The sequence below is a fragment of the Tripterygium wilfordii genome, chromosome 2, assembly GCF_013401445.1.
Source record: "Tripterygium wilfordii isolate XIE 37 chromosome 2, ASM1340144v1, whole genome shotgun sequence".
NCBI classification, from domain to species: domain Eukaryota; kingdom Viridiplantae; phylum Streptophyta; class Magnoliopsida; order Celastrales; family Celastraceae; genus Tripterygium; species Tripterygium wilfordii.
Window position 1 is genome coordinate 3,120,025 of NC_052233.1, and position 19,830 is coordinate 3,139,854.

Consider the following 19,830-nt stretch of genomic DNA (forward strand, 5'->3'; position numbering starts at 1 on the left):
TATTATGGCTAAGGAACCGACTGAAGCCAATGAAATTATTGAGACTGTGGTAGCAAATTCCTCACAATGGGATAATCGTGATCTTGATGCTCCTAGACACATGGTTTATGAGGCTAGTGCTTCAAATTCAGAGATGGCGTCTGTGGCTAGGAAATTGGATGCGGTAGTAACTTTGCTGAGTAGAAATTTGGAGCCTTGTGGCATTTGTGGAGGCACCGATCATCCTACTCATGTATGTTCTAGAAGTGGGACATTTCCTGAAGCTGAAGTTAATGCAGTTCAACCTTTTCATAGGCAGCAGAATGATCCATTTTCTCACACATATAACCCAGGATGGAAGAATCACCCAAATTTCTCCTATGCTTCATCCCAGAATTTCAATCAAGGGCCCAGACCTTGGCAAGCTCCACGACAAGGACCACCTTCTCAAGATGCAAAGAAGTCTGCTATGGAGGACCTTATCACCCAACTTGCTCAATCACAAGTCACAATGCAGCATTCCCAAGCAGAGATGAGCAATTCAATGACTCAGTTGCAACAAACTGTTTCCAGCAATACTCAGTCCATCGCAAAGCTTGAAATGCAAGTAGGACAACTTGCTCAGGCTTTGAGTGAAAGACAACCGGGAAAGCTTCCAAGTCAACCTGAGGTAAATCCTAAACAGCATGAAGATGCTAATGCTATTACTGTCTTGCGAAGTGGGAAAAAGGTGGACAACAAGATTGAATATAAAGGGCTTGATGGTGAGAGTCATGATGAACCTACAGTGGTGGTACCGAGTGCTCCCACCACACCTCATGTTGAGAAGGAAAAGCCGGAAGAAGAGGTTATTCCAACAGTGCCTTTTCCATCTCGTCTTGCACCGGCTAAAAAACACAAGTATAATCGGGACATTTTTGAAGTTTTGAAGAAAGTAGAGATTAATATTCCACTTATTGAGGCAATTAAGTCTATTCCCGCATATGCAAAATTTTTGAAGGAGTTGTGCACTAACAAAAGAAAGATTGGTGATCATGAAGAAGTATTTCTCTCCGAAGAGACAAGTGCTATTTTACAAAAGAAGCTCCCACCCAAATTAAAAGATCCGGGTAGCTTTACCATTCCTTGTATTATTGGAGAGAAAGAAATTGAAAAAGCCTTGATGGATCTTGGTGCGAGTGTGAATATCATGCCTTATTCTGTTTACACTACATTGAAGATCGGTGAGTTGAAACCAACATCAGTCACTCTCCAATTAGCGGATCGCTCTTTAGTGCATCCTTTTGGGCTAGTTGAAGATGTTCTAGTGAAGGTGGGAGAGTTTGTTATTCCGGTGGATTTTCTAGTGCTTGATATGGAGGGTGAACCTAATCCGGGAAAAGATGTACCAATCATTCTAGGCCGCGGTTTTATGGCAACCACCAACACCATCATTGATGTCAAGATGGGAGTTCTCACTATGACAGTTTTTGATAAAACTATTCAGTTTCGGCTCTTTGAGGCCATGAGACATTCTAATGATTCAAAGACTTGTTTTTGGGTGGATGTGGTGGATAGAAGAGTCGACATGGAGCTGCATAGAAATGATAAAACCATTGCTTTGGAAGCTTTTCTAGTGGGAGATATTGAGAGGACTCTGGACAATGATACTCAAGAAGTTGTAAACATGTTTGAGGCTTCTCCTAGTTATCAACACAAGTGGCGTCCGACCTTTGAAAATTTGAGGGACTCTCCAAATCTTGAGAAGCTAGTACCATCTATAGTGAGTCCGCCAGAGCTAGAGTTGAAGCCTTTGCCCGGACATTTGCGATATGCATTCTTAGGTAACTCTAAAACTCTTCCTGTTATTATTTCTTCTAATCTTTCTCTCTTGGAAGAAGAGAAATTGCTCCGTGTTCTCAGGGAATACAAGAGTGCAATTGGGTGGACCATTGCGGATATTCGTGGCATTAGCCCCTCTGTGTGCATGCATCGCATTTTGATGGAGGACGGAACTAAAGCCACTAGAGAGGGACAAAGAAGATTAAATCCAAACATGAAAGAAGTTGTCCGGAGTGAGATTTTGAAGCTCTTGGATGTTGGCGTTATTTATCCTATTTCTGATTCCAAATGGGTGAGTCCAGTCCATCTTGTGCCGAAGAAATCTGGGATTACTGTCGAAGCTAATGAGAACAATGTGCTTATTCCTACTCGGAAGGTCACGGGATGGCGAGTTTGTATTGATTATCGGAAACTGAATTTAGCTACCCGAAAAGATCACTTCCCATTACCTTTTATTGATCAGATGCTTGAGAGACTGGCAGGGCATGAGTATTATTGCTTCCTGGATGGTTATTCTGGTTATAACCAAATTGCCATTGCTCCCGAAGATCAAGACAAGACTACTTTCACTTGTCCATTTGGAACATTTGCTTACCGTCGGATGCCTTTTGGCTTATGCAATGCTCCTGCAACATTTCAGCGTTGCATGATAAGCATCTTCTCTGACATGGTGGAGCGTTTTATTGAGATATTTATGGATGATTTTTCTGTCTTTGGGTCAAGTTTTGACAATTGCCTTCAAAATCTATCTATTGTGTTGAGGAGATGTGAAGAAACCAATTTGGTGCTAAATTGGGAAAAATGCCACTTTATGGTGCAACGAGGAAATGTGTTGGGGCATATTATCTCCAAAAATGGGATTGAAGTTGATCCGGCAAAGATTGAGCTTATATCGAAGCTTCCTCCTCCGATTAATGTGAAAGGAATTCGTTCTTTTCTGGGACATGCAGGGTTCTATAGGAGGTTCATTCAAGATTTTTCTAAAATTGCTAGGCCTTTATGCAACCTTTTGGCCAAAGATGCAGTTTTTCTATTCGATGAAGCTTGTATGAGGGCATTCGATTTGTTGAAAGAGAAACTTACTACCGCTCCAATTATGATGCCTCCGGATTTTTCTTTGCCATTTGAAATTATGTGCGATGCTTCTGACTTTGCCATTGGAGCAGTGCTTTGTCAACGAGTTGACAAGAAGTCTCATGTTATATATTATTCAAGCCAAACACTCAATGATGCTCAAGTCAATTATACCACCACCGAGAAAGAGTTGTTGGCCATTGTTTTTGCCTTGGACAAGTTTCGTCAATATTTAGCATGCTCTAAAGTGATTGTCTACTCTGACCATGCAGCATTGCGGTATTTATTGTCAAAGAAAGACTCCAAGCCACGGCTCATTCGTTGGGTACTGCTTCTCCAAGAGTTTGATTTGGAGATTCGGGATAAAAAGGGGTGTGAGAATGTAGTTGCTGATCATCTCTCTCGGCTCGCTATCAAGGAAAACGGTGAAAGAGATATGGATTTCAATGAGACCTTTCCAGATGAGCATTTATTTGAGGTCGAGGAAGTTCCTTGGTATGCAGATATCGTTAATTATCTGGTAAGCCGGAAGTTACCTCCGGGTATGACCACACATGAGAAAAACAAGTTTCTATCCTCCATCAAATATTACTATTGGGATGATCCTTATTTATTCAAATGTTGTCCTGATCAGATTATCAGACGATGTATTCCGGTTAATGAGCAAGAAAGTGTTCTTCACTTTTGCCACTCTCATGTGTGTGGAGGGCATTTTGGGGGGAAGAAAACTTCTGCCAAGGTACTTCAATGTGGATTTTATTGGCCCTCTTTGTTCAAAGATGCTCATTCTTTCTGTTTGACGTGTGATCGATGCCAACGAACCGGGAATATTTCAGCAAGAGATCAAATGCCATTGAACAACATATTGACTATTGAGCTATTTGATGTGTGGGGGATTGACTTCATGGGTCCATTCCCCAATTCCCATGGAAATCTATATATTTTGGTGGCGGTTGATTATGTGAGTAAATGGGTTGAAGCTCTACCGTGCAAAACCAATGATCATGGTGTGGTTTTGCATTTCTTGAAAAATATGATCTTTGCAAGGTTTGGAACTCCAAGAGCTATTATTAGTGACGGTGGATCACATTTTTGCAACAAGTACTTTGAGAAGTTGATGAAAAAATGTGGGGTAACTCACAAGGTTTCTACACCTTACCACCCGCAAACGAGTGGCCAGGTGGAGATATCGAACCGGGAGATCAAACATATTCTTGAGAAGACGGTTTCTTCTAGTAGAAAGGACTGGAGTATTAAGCTTAATGATGCTCTTTGGGCTTATCGGACCGCTTTTAAGACTCCTATTGGCATGTCTCCTTACCGGTTAGTCTTTGGGAAGCCTTGTCATTTACCGGTAGAGCTGCAACATCGAGCATACTGGGCAATCAAGGTTTTGAACTTTGATCTCCAGGAAGCTGGCAATATGAGGAAGCTCCAACTTAATGAGCTTGATGAGCTGCGGAATGACTCCTATGAGAATGCTACAATCTACAAGGAAAAGACCAAACTCTTTCATGATAAACATATCTCAAGGAAGGTATTTGAACCAGGTCAAAAAGTCTTGCTGTATAATGCTCGCCTTCGATTTTTTCCGGGAAAGCTTCGATCAAGGTGGAGTGGTCCGTATGAGGTGATTAAAGTTCTTCCTTATGGCTCTGTATTTATCAAGGACCCTCGCACAAGTTTTGAGCAGCAAGTAAATGGTCACCGCCTCAAGCCCTATTTTGAGACCTCTTTTGATATGGAAAAGTACAAGTTACGCTTGGAAGATCCTCCATCCCTTTGAAGATCTTAGTACCGCCACGTCTGGCTGAAGACATTAAACTTAGCGCTATTTGGGAGGCAACCCAATGCAGTATATCCTTTTGTGTATCCTATTCTTCTTTATCATTCCATTTTTATTGGCAAAAATTTTGTGTGGATGTTAGTTTGCATGTGCTGGAATCTGGCTGCAGGAAAATTGAAATTTCTGGGCAATATGTTACAGCCAGACCACGCCTAGGCGTGCATATCCACGCCTAGGCGCAACTTATCACACGCCTAGGCGTGGCCTATCCAAGCCTGGGCGTGTCTATATAAAAAAAAAAAAAAAAAAAAAAAAAAAAAACTCTTAATTATATACCACACAATCTGTACACATTCACATACCCACGCCGAGCTTTCTCTCTACCGCGTGCCTAGGCGCACCTCTCCAATCCTCGCCTAAGCGACAATCTAAGCGCATCAGGTATGTAATAGTTTCTTCCACTTCTGTTTTTTTTGTGATCTTTGCGTTCTATGCTTACTCTATTCCAAGCAAGAATTGAAGTGAGAGAATTGCAAAGTTTGGCAATGGCATCTCCTAATTTTTGGGAGTTTAGAGCTAAAGTATGGGATATCTTGGTTGATTCTCTCATTCTGAGTCATGTAGGACATATTGGTTGCCTGATCTGCTGTTTTTGTGTACAAAGTGTGGGATTTGGTGCTTGAAGCTCGGGTTGCCATGGCAACCCGTGCGTGTTGGGGAAGAAGGGACCACGCCTAGGCGTGGTTCCCTCACGCCTAGGCGTGAGTTCGCCTAGGCGTGGTTCACTCACGCCTAGGCGTGACTTCGCCTAGGCGTGGTTCCCTCACGCCTAGGCGTGAGTTCGCCTTATCTCATACCATCTTTTTCATCTTTCTGTGCAGTATTTCGTTAATGATTATCCCTGCTATTCTTAATTGTTTTACATTGCTTTTGCAGTAATTATGCCGCGTCAAAAGATAGTGGCATCCATGCGCAAGAAGCGCACTTCTCAGTTCACAACACCTCAGCCACCTCCTGCAACAGAGGGGTCTACTTCTGGAGCTGCCACTGATTACTTTGACATTGCTACTCTTGTGCCGGAGGTATATTTATCTGCTGATCTGTTGAACAAGGTTGGGGTAAGAAGTGAGCCTTTCGGCCGGCTCCGCCACTTTTGTTCTTTCATTGCTACCCCGGATGTTTCTTCTGCTGCTGATGTTCCGGTCTATCCAAGCCTGGTGCGTGCATTCTATCGCACCGTGGAAGCAACAGGGCCTGGCCTCTACCAAGCTATATTGCCTTCCGGGATGATTACTTTTTCTGCTGCTGATGTTAGTGCCAGTATTGGACATCCTACTTCCCAGCCTCCTGATAGTGGTTTCCAGCCACCTATTCCTTCTGCCCAGCTGGAGGATCATGAGTGGATGGTCCAACATTTTACTGGTCGGCGGGGAAAATTTGTTCGGAAATCTGCTCTTCCGCAGGTTATGTATCTTGTGGACCGGCTAGTGCATGGTAACTTATGGCCAACTGGGCACCAGAGTGAGAGGAGGGAGGAGGCCTTGGAGATTCTTTATTGTATCTGGACTGGTACTTGGTTTGATCTTGGCCACTATTATATTCAGTCCTTTTTGGCTATCCGTAGGAGCGTGGAGGACACCAAAGTCAAGGTGAAGAGGCTCTTTCTGCCGCGGATCATCACTCGCTTGCTGACATATCTCCAGGTGCTACCTCTGACTCTGCAGTCTGTCTCTCTTCCCATGGAGGCGTATGATTTGAGCAACTGGCGTATTAGTATAGCTCGTATTCGCTCTGCCCCTGCTGGGAGAGCTCGATATGCTCCGGGTGTGCAGCAGTTTGCGGAGGAGGACGAGGATGACGAGGAGGAGGATACCGCTCCGAGTGATGCCGATGCTGCTGATCATGATACTCGGATCAAGGAGATGAGCGACCAGCTGACTCGTCTTGAGCACACTTTCCAGTCTCATGCTGAGTATGTCCAGCAGCAGTTCCAGACTCAGGGTCAGCAGATTACTGATGTCCTATCCATGCTCCAGGAGATGCGGCGCGACAAAAATCTCACTTATGTTCACCGCAAGACCTCTGGTGGACCCACTCAGTAGTTTCCCCTGCAGGTTGTATTGTTCTACGCTTGTCATCCATTTTATTTTGTCCCGATTATTCCTCTCTTATGCTTTGAGGACAAAGCTTGTTCTAACAGTGGGGTGGTTGGGTAGTCTTATTTTATGCTGCTGTTATTAAGGTCAAGTACTATGGATGATGCCCTCTTATTTTCTGTTAATCTGTGCGTGGATGGACTCCCTTATGTTTCATATTTAAGTTGCGAACCCATCTTGTCCCCTTATATGCTTGAGGAATCATTGATGCCTACTTGATTATTTACGAAATTGATTCACTTGCATTGAAATGTAGTGGGGTATGACTTGGTTGGATATATGTGTTGAATGTGGATTTTCTCTTAGATGAGCTAGAACATCATTTCAGTAATATCATTGGCACTAGTTATTTGTATACAAGTAAAAAAAAAAATAAAAAAAAAAAGCTTGAAAATGATGAAAATCATGTTCCGCTCATGTGTTTTTGCTGAATAACCGGGGCTCTTGTCTAACCAACTTGAGTTTCGCGTAAAAAGGTGAGGCAGTCATGATGAACATACTAGGCCTGCTTAACTTCGAAACCTTGTCAACTCGAGAAATTGATCCGAGGGGTGCTTTGTCACCTAATGCCCTAAACCTACTGGTTGGGAGTCATTGGTTGAGAACTCGCTACATGGGTTGACTAGAAAGTTTAATGGAGTGAGCATTGCACGGTTCTAGATAAAAAAAAAAAAAGAGAAAACCTTTAGACAGAGTAGTATGTATATAAATAAATGTGCCTTGGTATCATTGTTTGGTTGTTCTTGGGATTCTTGGAATGTGACTATGTTTAGCATGTATAAACTCTTGGAAGCCACACTTTTATGCATTTCCTCTTAGCACTGCATGCCATCTAAAAAAAAAAAAAATATTTAATTGAGTAGGCTGAAAATTTTCCATGAGTATATCATGCGGATGAAGTGTGGGGTGTTTGATATCTTGAGACTGAAACGTTTGTGGGTGTCGTTCTTGTAAGCCCTCAGGAGACACAACTCCTCCACTAGGGACACCTAGGGGTTTAAAGGCTTGTTGCATATGCTAAATGCAACCGCGATTCCTGCGTTAGTGAGTTAAGATGTTAGTGGTACATGTACTTAATCTAGTTTTACTTGAGGACAAGTAAGGTTTAAGTGTGGGGTGTTTGATAGGTGTGATAATACCTATTGTTTTTGGTAGGAATCTCCCCCTCTTAAGCTTCATTTAAATAAATAATGAGTGTATTTATGTTTTGATTTGTATTTTTTGATAGGTTGATTGCGGTTTGGATGAAAAGTGATGAAAAAAGGGCTGAACTGAAGAAAATGTCCACCGACCTTCGTGTGTTCAAATACTTATAACTTTTTGTCACGTTATCAGAATCAAGCGAAATAAAAGGCATTGGAAACTAGACATCTCAAGCTTTCCGTAGACGCTAAAATCGTGCAAATCGGACGTCGTATGGAGATTTTGGAATCATTCCACGCCTAGGCGCAATATTTGTGCACGCCCAGTATCACTTGTGCACGCCCAGTCCAGCGAGTTGGGGCGTGAATTTGAAGTTGTGCACGCCTAGGATTGCGCCTAGGCGTGCGCCTAGGCGTGGTGCGCCTAGGCGTGAATACAACGCGCCTAGGCGCACAAGACAGTTTTTTGGGATGTTTTAATTCGCGAACTTGCCGAGCCGCACGAAACTTTTAGACCGAGAACTGAGTTTCTGGAGAGCAAAACCAGAGGGGGAAGGCGACTCTTGGAGCTAGGAGGAGAGATTCTTCAGCTCAACTTGGATCTACTCAACTAATTGGGTTTATTCATGATTTTCTCATCTCTCCTTTTGTGTTTCTCTCTCATTATGTGTAACTAAATCTCTTGTGCCAAGGCTAGGTTGAAGCCTTGGGTTTGATGACTTTGTTTATGACTTGATTTACATATATATGAGTTGATTTGGGTATAAATCTTGTGTTTCTATGTTTGATTGCAATTTCTTCATGCTTGTGGTGTTTGGCCAACACCTAGGTTTTTTGGATGAAATTGTTTGGAGAATTTGCTTAGACAATAATATGTCAAGTAGATTATGCTTCTTGAAACACTTGATTATGAATGTGTCTCCCTTTAATTAGGTGACAATTTGTATGAATCCTAATCTCCATAGAACTTCATGAATTCCTATGCATGTTTAGACCAATAGGATGGCTAGAATGTATTTAGGAATATCCGACCTAGACCAATAAGATGGCTAGTAATCGATTTTAGGGAGATTCGGCTTAAGTGCGCTAAAACCGACTTAGGTACGGATTCGTTATGCCCGAATTAGCAAATATGTGTGTGAATTTGTGTCATTGCAAGTCATTTCCCAAGGGGGATTCCGAAGCCTTGGTGTTCATCTCATATTCGTTAAATCATCTCATTTGCATTAGTTGCATCCTTATTCTAAGAAAATACCAAAAACACTTTGCTCTTTGCTTGTTTTAGTTTAATTACCAAACCAAACAATCTTGAGTTGAACTTTACTTTTGTTTGCATTGTCCATACGTACATACAAATATACATTTGGATTAGATATAACACCGTCCCTGTGGATTCGACCCTTGCTTATCATTGTGCTGTAGTCGCCGACTAGTACACTTGCTAGTAAGGTTAATTTAGACCCAACAAATGATCAAGAGGTCCTCGACGGACTAGTTCTCAGAATTTGTTTAGAATTAGGTATTCTTGATTCTAAAAGCTTGGTATAAAATGGGGGCCAAGTTTCTAGTGTTACACACACTTTTTCCTGGGTTTTTCAAGCAGCGAAACTTAGTTTCTTCAAGCTTTTGCAAGATTCAAGGATTTGAGGCTTCCTACCTAACAACAATTCCATCAAATCAAAGGGATTTTCTTCAACTCTCTTCTATGATTTCTCTTGTTAGATTTATTTTTGATACTTGGATGATGAGTTGTAACTGAACCTCTTTGCTGGGGCTTGATGTAGCCTAGTATGAATATTGCAAGTATTTTAATTTAATGAATGCATAATTTTGGTTCAATGATTCATGTCTTCAATTTTCATACTTAATTCTATTGTTTATTTGATTGATTGACCACCAATTGAATGCTCAATTGATATTTTTGCGACAACTGCGCAGTGCTGAAGTTTACGCGAGAATTCATTTTCGAGTGTCTCGTTGTCAGGTTGTGTTGCTCAAACTCCATGCTTTTTCTTTCTACTATTTTTCATATTTTTCCATGTATTGAGGGCATTGCATGATTCAAGTGTGGGGGTGAAATTTTGTTCTTATTTTTCAAAAATTAAAAAAAAAATTGTGATGTTTACAGGTATCATCCTGATATTCCCTCATGATACTATAACTTATCCACTAGGGACACCTAGGGATTTAAAAGCTTGTGGTATACGCTAAATACCATCGTGATTCCCTACGACAGTGGGTTGTTAGGATTAGATGGAGTCTTTGTGAGTCTTGGGTTTGATACTCCTTCACAATGATGACATTAATTTATGCCACTTGATTACTCTGAGGATGCTTTGCTTAAATTTTTGATTAGGGGATTAAATATTTCATGAATCATTAACTTGCATGTGAAGTCAAAAAATTGCATGGTGTCGTTCATCACATATATAATTGTGGAGACTTATACCTGCTGTGATTTTGAGCCAATCATTTTACTATGAGGAATTTTGCTTGTACTCCATAACTTCTTTCGTGCTTAATATCTCTTGAAATAGATCTCATACTTCTTGTTTTGATCATTTGCCAAGAATCTGTATTTGTGAATTTATATCTTGATGAACTTTTCTTATGATGATCATGTTGATCTTGAGAGAGGAAAGTAGGCCTTCTTTGATTCGATTGTTTACCTTTCTAGCCTACCCTTATATGTTTCTATCACTAGTACCCTTTTTGAGCCCAAACACGGACCTTTTTGTTCATAGCCCATCAACCTTACTCTATTTGATTTGAGGATTCCTTTTACTTAATGACAACTTAATTTTCTATCTTTTCTTGATAATTATTGGGGTCAGTGAAGAATTAAATGGGAGTTGGTTGCTTGTTGCGCTTTGATAAGTTTATTCGAGTTGTGCATTGGTTATGATAGTAGGGAGTTAAGTGCAGGATGGTGAAAGAAAGCGGAAAAAAAAAAGTGGAATGCAGAATTTTGAAAAAGAAAAGAAAAGAGAAGAAGAAGAAGAAGCATGAATCAATGAGAAAAAAGAAGAAAAAAGAATCAAAGAAAACAAAAGGAGAGAGCATGTATTAAAGATGAGAAAAATCATTGTTTTGCTCTATTGTTGGTGTCAATGTAGGGTGATGAGTTTCAAAGAGTCGAAAAGTGTGGGTGTATTGTGAATTGGTTGGGAATTGAAAATTTTGAGAAGGGTTTGGATTGCTATATGTAAACTTGGATTGTTCTCTTGAATTTTATATTCCCCTTTGCTTTTACCTACACTCTACCCTTGACCTTACGTTACAAGCTTAAAAAGTCCTATTTGATCTTGAGAATGACATAGTTTAATTTGAAAGGTGATTTGCGATATTGTTCATGATTCTTGATAAGTGGTATCCTTTGACGAGATCTAATTTTTATTTTCTTTCATAGCGTTCTTCACGAATTGTATGTGGGATTTTGCTATCTTCTTTACATTATTCCACCCACATACGCTTGAGAGAATATTTGTTTTTATCCAACTTCAATGTGCTTTTATTTCTGAGTAAATTACTTGTGAGGTTTGAAGTTAAGCGATGTGAGATGGACGACTACTTACGTGAATTTTGAGATGGATATGACGGTTCTTGATTCCAATTTTATTGAAGTGTCTGAGTTGATATTTGAGTAGGTTATTTTTTGTTGTGAACATGGTGGTATGAATTTCTGAGATTTATGAAGGAGTATGAACTTAGTTTGTGTGTTTTCTTTCCTCTTGATTTACTTGGGACAAGCAAAAGATAAGTGTAAGGATATTTGATGTGCATGTATTTGTACACACTTTTGTGCATATTTTCTATATCGTTATCAATAAATTTGATGGAATTGAGTTGGTATTACTAGCGTTATTTATATTTTTATCATAGGAGCGTCAACACAAAGATTTGTAGTGAAAAGAGACAAAGATGAATGAAATTGCATCAAATAATATGTACATAAAGGATGGACCTCAACGTTTGCACAGTTCTTGAGCAAAATGGACAGATACGTCTGCTCGAGAATAAATTACCGCTAGAGCGGCCAAGATAAGCATTTCTAGAATAGAAGATCATCTAAGCACTACTCAAGCGGCCTACAAGGATTGAGCAGCCCCATATATGCCTTATGGGAATAGAAAAGTTAATCTCAGTCGCTCGAGCGCCCCAGAAGAATCAAGCGGACCCTGATGGACCAGTTCTCTAAATTTGTCTAAAATTAGGTTTTCTTGATTCTAAAAGCTTGGTATAAAAGGGGGGCCACGTTTCTAGGGTTACACACACTTTTTCTTGGATTTTTCAAGCAGCAAGACTTTGTTTCTTCAAGCTTTTGCAAGATTCAAGGATTTGAGGCTTCCTACCCAACAACAATTCCTTCAAATCAAGGGGATTTTCTTCAACTCTCTTCCATGATTTCTCTTCTTAGATTTATTTTTGATACTTGGACGATGAGTTGTAACTAAACCTCTTTGCTAGGGCTTGATGTACCCTAGTATGAATATTGTAAATATTTTATTTTAATGAATGCATAATTTTGGTTCAACGATTCATGTCTTTAATTTCCATTATTGTATTCTATTGTTTATTTGATTGATTGACCACCAATTGAATGCTCAATTAGGCTCATCTAGCTAGGACTAAGGAACGAATCGAATTCAAGTGTCTTAGCGGAATCGGAAGTAAGGAAATCAATTGTTGACTTCCATGAACAAGGTGTAGGGGATTGATTGGTTGTTATAGTTCTTTAGATCGTAATGAGTTATTAACCTTGGGTTAAAAATTGTAAACCGAATATGATTAATCCATTGTTTGTAATATGAGTTGGCACCGCGAACGAACGAACCAGCATATGTGAGAAAGAATCAACTCTTTGAATCGGAACCATTGTGTGTTTGTTAATTGAATGCTTGTGATAGGATTACTAGGTGAAATCATTGTCCTAGTGTTTTTCTCATATTGATAACTCAAAAATCTGAATTAGTTTCTTGTTAGTTCAATTTAATTTCGTCACTCAAATTTCTCATTCTCCACCAATTCTCATTCTTACATCAAGTTGGGTGCATTAATTAGATTAACTAGTCTCTGTGGAATCGACCTCGTTACTTGCATACACTATATTATTCGCAGACTCTTGTGCACTTGCGAGAATTTAATACATCAGTTGGTAGCAACACAGGAACATAGAATGAATCTTCATCAGCTGTGGACCTCACTAGTGATCAATGCCAACAAATCATAGCCTTCCTAAATGCAAAGGTTAATTCAGGTGACACCACTCAACAAAGCCAACATCAATTTGCAAGACATCACCATTTTGCTAATATGGTGGCTATGAGTGGTAAGACAATTACTGAACTTTCTACTTTTCAATGGATTGTTGATTGTGGTGCATCTGATCATATCATATGCAATGCTTCTATGTTTCATACATCCCATCCTGCCATGCAATCATATGTTTTAATAAAACAGAAGGGTTTGATTACCAATAAACTTTTACCCCAGTGGTGAAAATCATTACTGTTAGACTATTTCTTGCCTTGGCAGCTATGCATAGTTGGGCTATTCATCACTTAAATGTGCATAATGCATTTCTAAATGGTGATTTGGAGGAAGAAGTTTACATGAAAATTCCTCTTGGTCATTCAAAACAATCTCCTGACCTAGTATGCAAATTAAACAAATTTATCTATGGTTTAAAGCAAGCTTCCAGACAATGGAATAAAAAATATAAAACTTCTTTAATTCATTTTGGCTTTGCTCAAAGCAAAGTAGATTACTCATTGTTCTTCTATAACAATCAAGGATCAATAATCATCCTTCTACTATATGTTGATGACATGGCAATAAGAGGTAATGACATGAAACTTATCACTGATTTCAAATACTATATTGCTTCTTGTTTCAAAATGAAGGATTTAGGAAACTTACAATATTTTTAGGCCTAGAAGTCACTCAACTTAAAACAGGTCTTGCTCTATCACAGAAAAAGTTTGTAATAGACTTACTAACAGACACTGGCTTAATAAATTCAAAACACATTAATTCTCCAATAGACGCTAATGCTAAACTTTCTAGCAGTCAAGGAATTCCCTTATCTGATCCTCTCCAATATAGGAGATTAGTAGGTAGACTTATGTATTTGACTCTCAATAGACCTGACATAACATTTGTAGTGAATACTTTGAGTCAATTTATGAAGTTACCTATTGATATTCATTTAAATGCAGCTTATAGAGTTCTTAAATATGTTAAAGGGACCCTTGCACAAGGTCTTTTGTATCCTAATACTAGCAAAGGGAGAAGTTTTCAAATGACCCCTGTACTTTAATGAAAGGATCATTTTGATCCTTGAACTTCATTTAGGGTCAATTTAGCCCCTCAACTTTCAATAATGTAGTCTGTTAGCCCCTGAGCCCATTTTCCGTCAATTTTTACTGATGTGGTAGGTGTTTTACATTACTTATATGACACGTGGGTTTCAAACTTGCTGTCACGTCAGTTAAATAGACGAAAATTGTAACGGAATACAATTTTGAAAGTTTAGGGGTTAAATTGATCCATTCATGAAAGTTCAAGGGCTATGTCAATACTTGTCCCTACTAACAAATTGCAAGTTTAGGAATTCTGTGACTTAGAATGGACAACACCCACCAAGGGCTTTTGCGATTCAGACTGGGCAGCATGCATTGACACCAGATGATCTGTTATTCGATAGTCCATCAAGCAAGGTGAAGCCCTAGTTTCATGGAAATCAAAGAAACAAAAGACAGTTTCTCGATCTTCTACAGAGGCAGAATACATAGCTTTAGCTTTCGTAACTAGTGAATTGGTTTGGATTCACAATCTCCTAAATGAACTATGGATCAAGACTATCAAACCTATGACTCTCCATTGCGACAATCAAGCGACCATACAAATAGCAACAAATTCAGTTTTTCATGAAAGGACCAAGCACATAGAGCTTGATCGCCATTTTCTCGAGAAAAGATTAAAGAATGTATAATCAATCAGCCGAATAACATGCAGATCTTCTCACCAAACCACTTCCAGTGCATCGCGTTCAGCTTCTCCTTGGCAAGTTGAACATGACCCAAGGTCATGATCAGCTTGGGGGGATGATAAACCAGAGACAGAGTTTGCTCGTCAAGGTGACTATTCTGCTCGTGGGTTGTTGGGTTCTAGGGCTTGTCTCTGTTTATGGGCTGCTTCACTTTGGACCTTTTATTTCAGTCTTGTTACTTACTTAGTCTTAGCCCAGTCATGGCGTTCCCATATTTAGTTTCCTTGTATTCTTATAACATGAGTAACTAAACCTCTCTGCTAGGGCTTGATGTAGCCTAGTATGATTATTGCAAGTACTTCAATTAATTGAATGCATAATTTTGATTCATAATTCTTGTCTTTAAGTTATATGCTTATAATCTATTGTTTGTTTGATTGATTGGCCACAAATTGAATTCTCAATTAGATTTATCTAGCTAGGACTAAGGAACGAACCGAATTCAAGTGTCTTAGTGGAACTGAAATTAAAGAAATCAATTGTCAACTGCCATGAGCAAGGTTTACGGGATTGATTGGTTGTTATGGTTCTTTAGATCGTAATGAGTTATTAACATTGGGTTAAAAATTGCGAACCAAATAGGATTAATCCATTGTTAATAATATTTGTTGGCACCGCGAACTAACGAACCAACATATTTAAGAAAGAATCCACTCTTGAATCGGAACCATAATTGTGTGTTAATTAATTGAATGCTCGTGATATGACTGCTAGGTGAAATCATTGTCATAGTGTTCTTCTTATATTGATATCACAAAAATTTGAATTTGAATTTCTTTGTTAGTTTAGTTTAATTACATCATACATATTCTCATTCATTACCTTCTCTCAATTATTCATCAAGTTAGGTACATCAATTAGATTAACTAGTCTCCGTGGGATCGACCTCGTACTTGCATACATTGCACTATTCGTAGACTCTTGTGCACTTGTGAGAATTTATTACATCATGGATCGGAGTGATCTATTTGTCTAAATTGAGAACATTGGATGACCTAATTAGAAAAAAATTTCTTTCAATGACCTTATCTTTTGAGTGGCCTATCCGTACTTTTCCCCGTTTTATATAAGCATTTGAACTCTAATATTCATTGAAAAATGTATTTTCATCATATACTTCCCTATTTGAAATGGATTGCAAGACAAACATATAACAGTATAACACAAATTAAACCATTGCACCCAAAAAAAATCCATCACAAGAGCTAGACTAGAGAGCTCACACTACACCACAACCACATATAATTTAAATTCACATTTATCAATCCTAAAACCATACTAGAGAGCTCACACTACATCACAACCATATGAAATACCTTCCATGGTGACTGCAATAACTTTTACTTAAGAGCCTGTTTGGTTACCCATGTAATGTAATTGTAATTGGATTCACATTACATTACAATGTTTGGTATCCATTAATTTAAAAATGTAGTGTAATCCAATTACTAGGTAATTGAGTTGCTTACAAAAACAAGCAATCCAAATATCATCTAAAATTTAGTATTGTGATTACAAAATCAAATATTTGTTCCTTGGACAAATATATCCCCAATAATTATAATTTACAATTGTATCCTTACATATTAAAGTTTGGATCCGCGATCGAGGTCGGGATCCTTACATATTAAAGTCCTCAAGCCTGGGTTGGGCATCAAGATCGGGTCTAGTCGTGTCCGGGATTGGGGATCGAGGTATTGATCCGGCTTGGGATACAAGATCAAAGTCAGGATATGAGATCGAGGTCGGGATCAGGGTCAGGATCCAAGATCGGGGTTGGATCAGACTCGAGATCTGGGATGGGGGCCGGGATTCGGGATCAGACACCAGATTAAAGATCAAACCCAAGATCTGGGATCAGACCAAGGATCTGGGACCAGGGCCCTGATCCGAGATCAGACCTGGGAATAGGGATCAAGGCCAGGATCCAACATCAAACTCAGGATCTAGGTTCGAACCCGAAATCTAAGATCAAACCCAGGATCCGAGATCGGGGTCGGGGTCGGGGTCGGGGTCGGGGTCCGGATTCGAGATCAAACCCAGGATCAGAGATCGGGGCTAAGATTCAGGATTAGGGCAAGGATCTTAGATCATGCCCGGGATACGGGATCGAGCCTGAGTCAGGTCAGGATCATGTTTGGGTCCCGATAAAGTCGGGGTCTGGGATTGGTTTCGGGTCATGTAGGGGTCCGCGATCTGGCCTAGTTCCGACCGAGGTCCAGGATCAGGATATGGTCAGGCCCGAGATTCAAGATCGGGCTCGGGTCAAGTTTAGGATTAAGATCAAGCCCATGTCAGGCCGGGATCAAGTCGAGGTCCAGGTCATGTCGGGGTCTAGGATCGAGACCGGATCAAGTCGAGGATCGGTATCAGGCCCGAGTCAGGCAGTGATTAGGTTGGGGTCCAGGTCATGCCAAGGTCTGGGATCGAGTCTGGGTCATGTTTGGGTCCAAGATCGGGCCCAGGCCAGGCTTCAGGACTAGCTCTTGATTTTTTTTCAATAATATTTTTAATATATGTAAATGTATATAAGGGTAATTTTGGAAAACACAAATGCATTTTCATTTTATAAACCAAACACCTTAATAGGATTACATTGTAATGACATTAACACAATTGAATTGCTTGTAAATGGATTACACTTACTATCGCAATACATTGAACCAAACGGGCCCTAAATGTTCAAAGCATAGCATAGAATGAGGTGTTCATTGGTCATAGGTATAGTGACACGCAACTAGAAAGAGTGCATATCTTCGTATGCATGAGACACAGAGACAATTAAGAGGCAATTTTGACTTCTATTAGGTCGTATTTCCATTACAACCAAAATAGTAGTGAAAATCAGTAAAGAGACTAAGAGAGATACTCACATGAGGTTGTGAAAATAAAGTGTTACTGGTCCAAATAATTACAGGTTTCATTCAATTTGCCCATAACCATTCAATAAGCCCATAAGGCAATAACTATAAGTCTAAAAGCCCATTTGTTCATTAACCCATTGTTTATTTGTCCATTTACATTACTGTTAAAGTGATAAATAAGCCCACTTAACTAAAATAGAGGAAACGTTTGAGGTGGAAACGGCAAGCATGATATTGAAACAACCAATTGGGTCTCCTTGTGTTAGTGATTCAGTATATTGGACTGGGACATCCAATGGTTCATACACAGTGAGAAGTGGATATTACCGTGCGATTGAAATAAGAGAAAGACCTTCTGCTTCTTGTTCGAAGCCAATAGATGATCCTTGTACTCCGGTTTGGACTCATATATGGTCCTTGAGTATCCTTCCTTCCACGAGGGTTTTTCTTTGGAGTGTAGTCCATGAAATATTGCCTACTAATTCTTCGCTACATCATAGGCATATTCTTGATAACCCGGTTTGTCCATTGTGTAAGCAGACTAATGAAATTAACAACACTCCATGCACTTTGGGAATGCCCTGCCGTAAGAGATGTATTTTATGTCAGTCTCCGAAAATTGCAAAGCTAAACTCATACTTCAATGGATTCTTTGGACAGTTTTGGAATGATATAAGGTGTGTTCTTTCTACTCAAGAAGTATCTACTTTGGTAATTACAATGCGGATGATCTGGTTACGGAGAAATAAGTTTGTACGTGAAGGGAATTTTATGCACCCTACACAGGTAGCCTTGAGTGGTATTCATACAGTTGATGATTTTATTAAAGCTAAACAAAGCTTGGATATCCCTCAGGCTGGTGGAATATCGTTAAATCTAATTGGGATGTTGCTTTTCATACTAAGACTAATCGAACAGGTATGGGTATTGTATTTAGAGATGAATGTGGCAACGTTTTGACTAGTTGTGTTGTAATAACCCGAACTTCTTTTTTTGTAGAAATTAGGTAGGACCAACATGTGTTGAGTATATAGATATATTTAAAACCATTAGAAATAAAAACCAAGTGAATTGGGAGTATACAAGTGGTTTAAAAACTGAAAATTTGGGTTACAGGTGTAACTGTCCGGACAGCTTTAATAAAATGGCGCAGATCTGCCAAATAGGCAGAGGTGTCCGAACAGCCTTCTAGGGTGTCCGGACACCTCTTTAAAAATCAACCCGTGAATTGTTTTAAAAACATCCATTTCGCTATTTCTCTTAAAATACCAGACCTAAACAAACCCTAAACCCCATTTTCTCTCAAATTTCCTTCCTCCCATCAATCTAAGATCACCAACCAAGGTAAGATTATCCACTTTCAAGTTGTTTCAAGTTTGATTCATGACTTCTCTCTCTAGCTTACATGTTCTTAAATTTCCTCTCTTTGTCCTAATCTTTCAATGTTTGAACCAGAACTCAAATCCATGAGTTCCTACATCATTTGAGGCCTAAAAGAAGCTTGAATCCCTTCCTTCTACTTGTTTCTACAACCTTAGTAAGTTTCTTAAACCTAAAAGCTAGTATTTAAAGATTGGGTGATTTGGGGATTCTAGGGTTTTATGGGTTTTGTAGATTTGGGGGAAAATCTTTAAATTAGATGAAATTAGTGATTTAATATGTTGATTTAGACTTGTTTATGGTTGTATTGCTAGATTCTATTGTTGATTGGAGTAGCAAGCTTGAGTAGGTGAAGTTCAAGAACTTGGAAAGTTTTGAGTAAGAGAAGGTAATGGGTGCTTGACTTATTGGAATAATTTGTGTTAGATATGTGAAATTGAAGTTGTTTTATATTGATTGAAGGATGGGCTTACCGAATAATAGGTTGGTTGAGGCCGGAAAAATTCAAGGTTGAGTATTGGTTTACATAGCTAAATTTTGGAGTGCGAGGTAGGGGAATTCCACCCTTTGCTATTCT

The 19,830-nt window shown here is 39.4% G+C and overlaps 1 protein-coding gene across 1 annotated transcript; it reads left to right on the top strand.

The window, feature by feature from the left end:
• Positions 1-18,101: 18,101 nt before the first annotated feature.
• On the top strand, positions 18,102-19,039 carry LOC120009566. The gene is made up of 3 exons (XM_038860209.1): positions 18,102-18,791; positions 18,873-18,879; positions 18,990-19,039. The coding sequence occupies exons 1-3, from the start codon at positions 18,102-18,104 to the stop codon at positions 19,037-19,039; spliced, it is 747 nt and encodes a 248-aa protein (XP_038716137.1).
• The last annotated feature ends 791 nt before the right edge of the window (positions 19,040-19,830 follow it).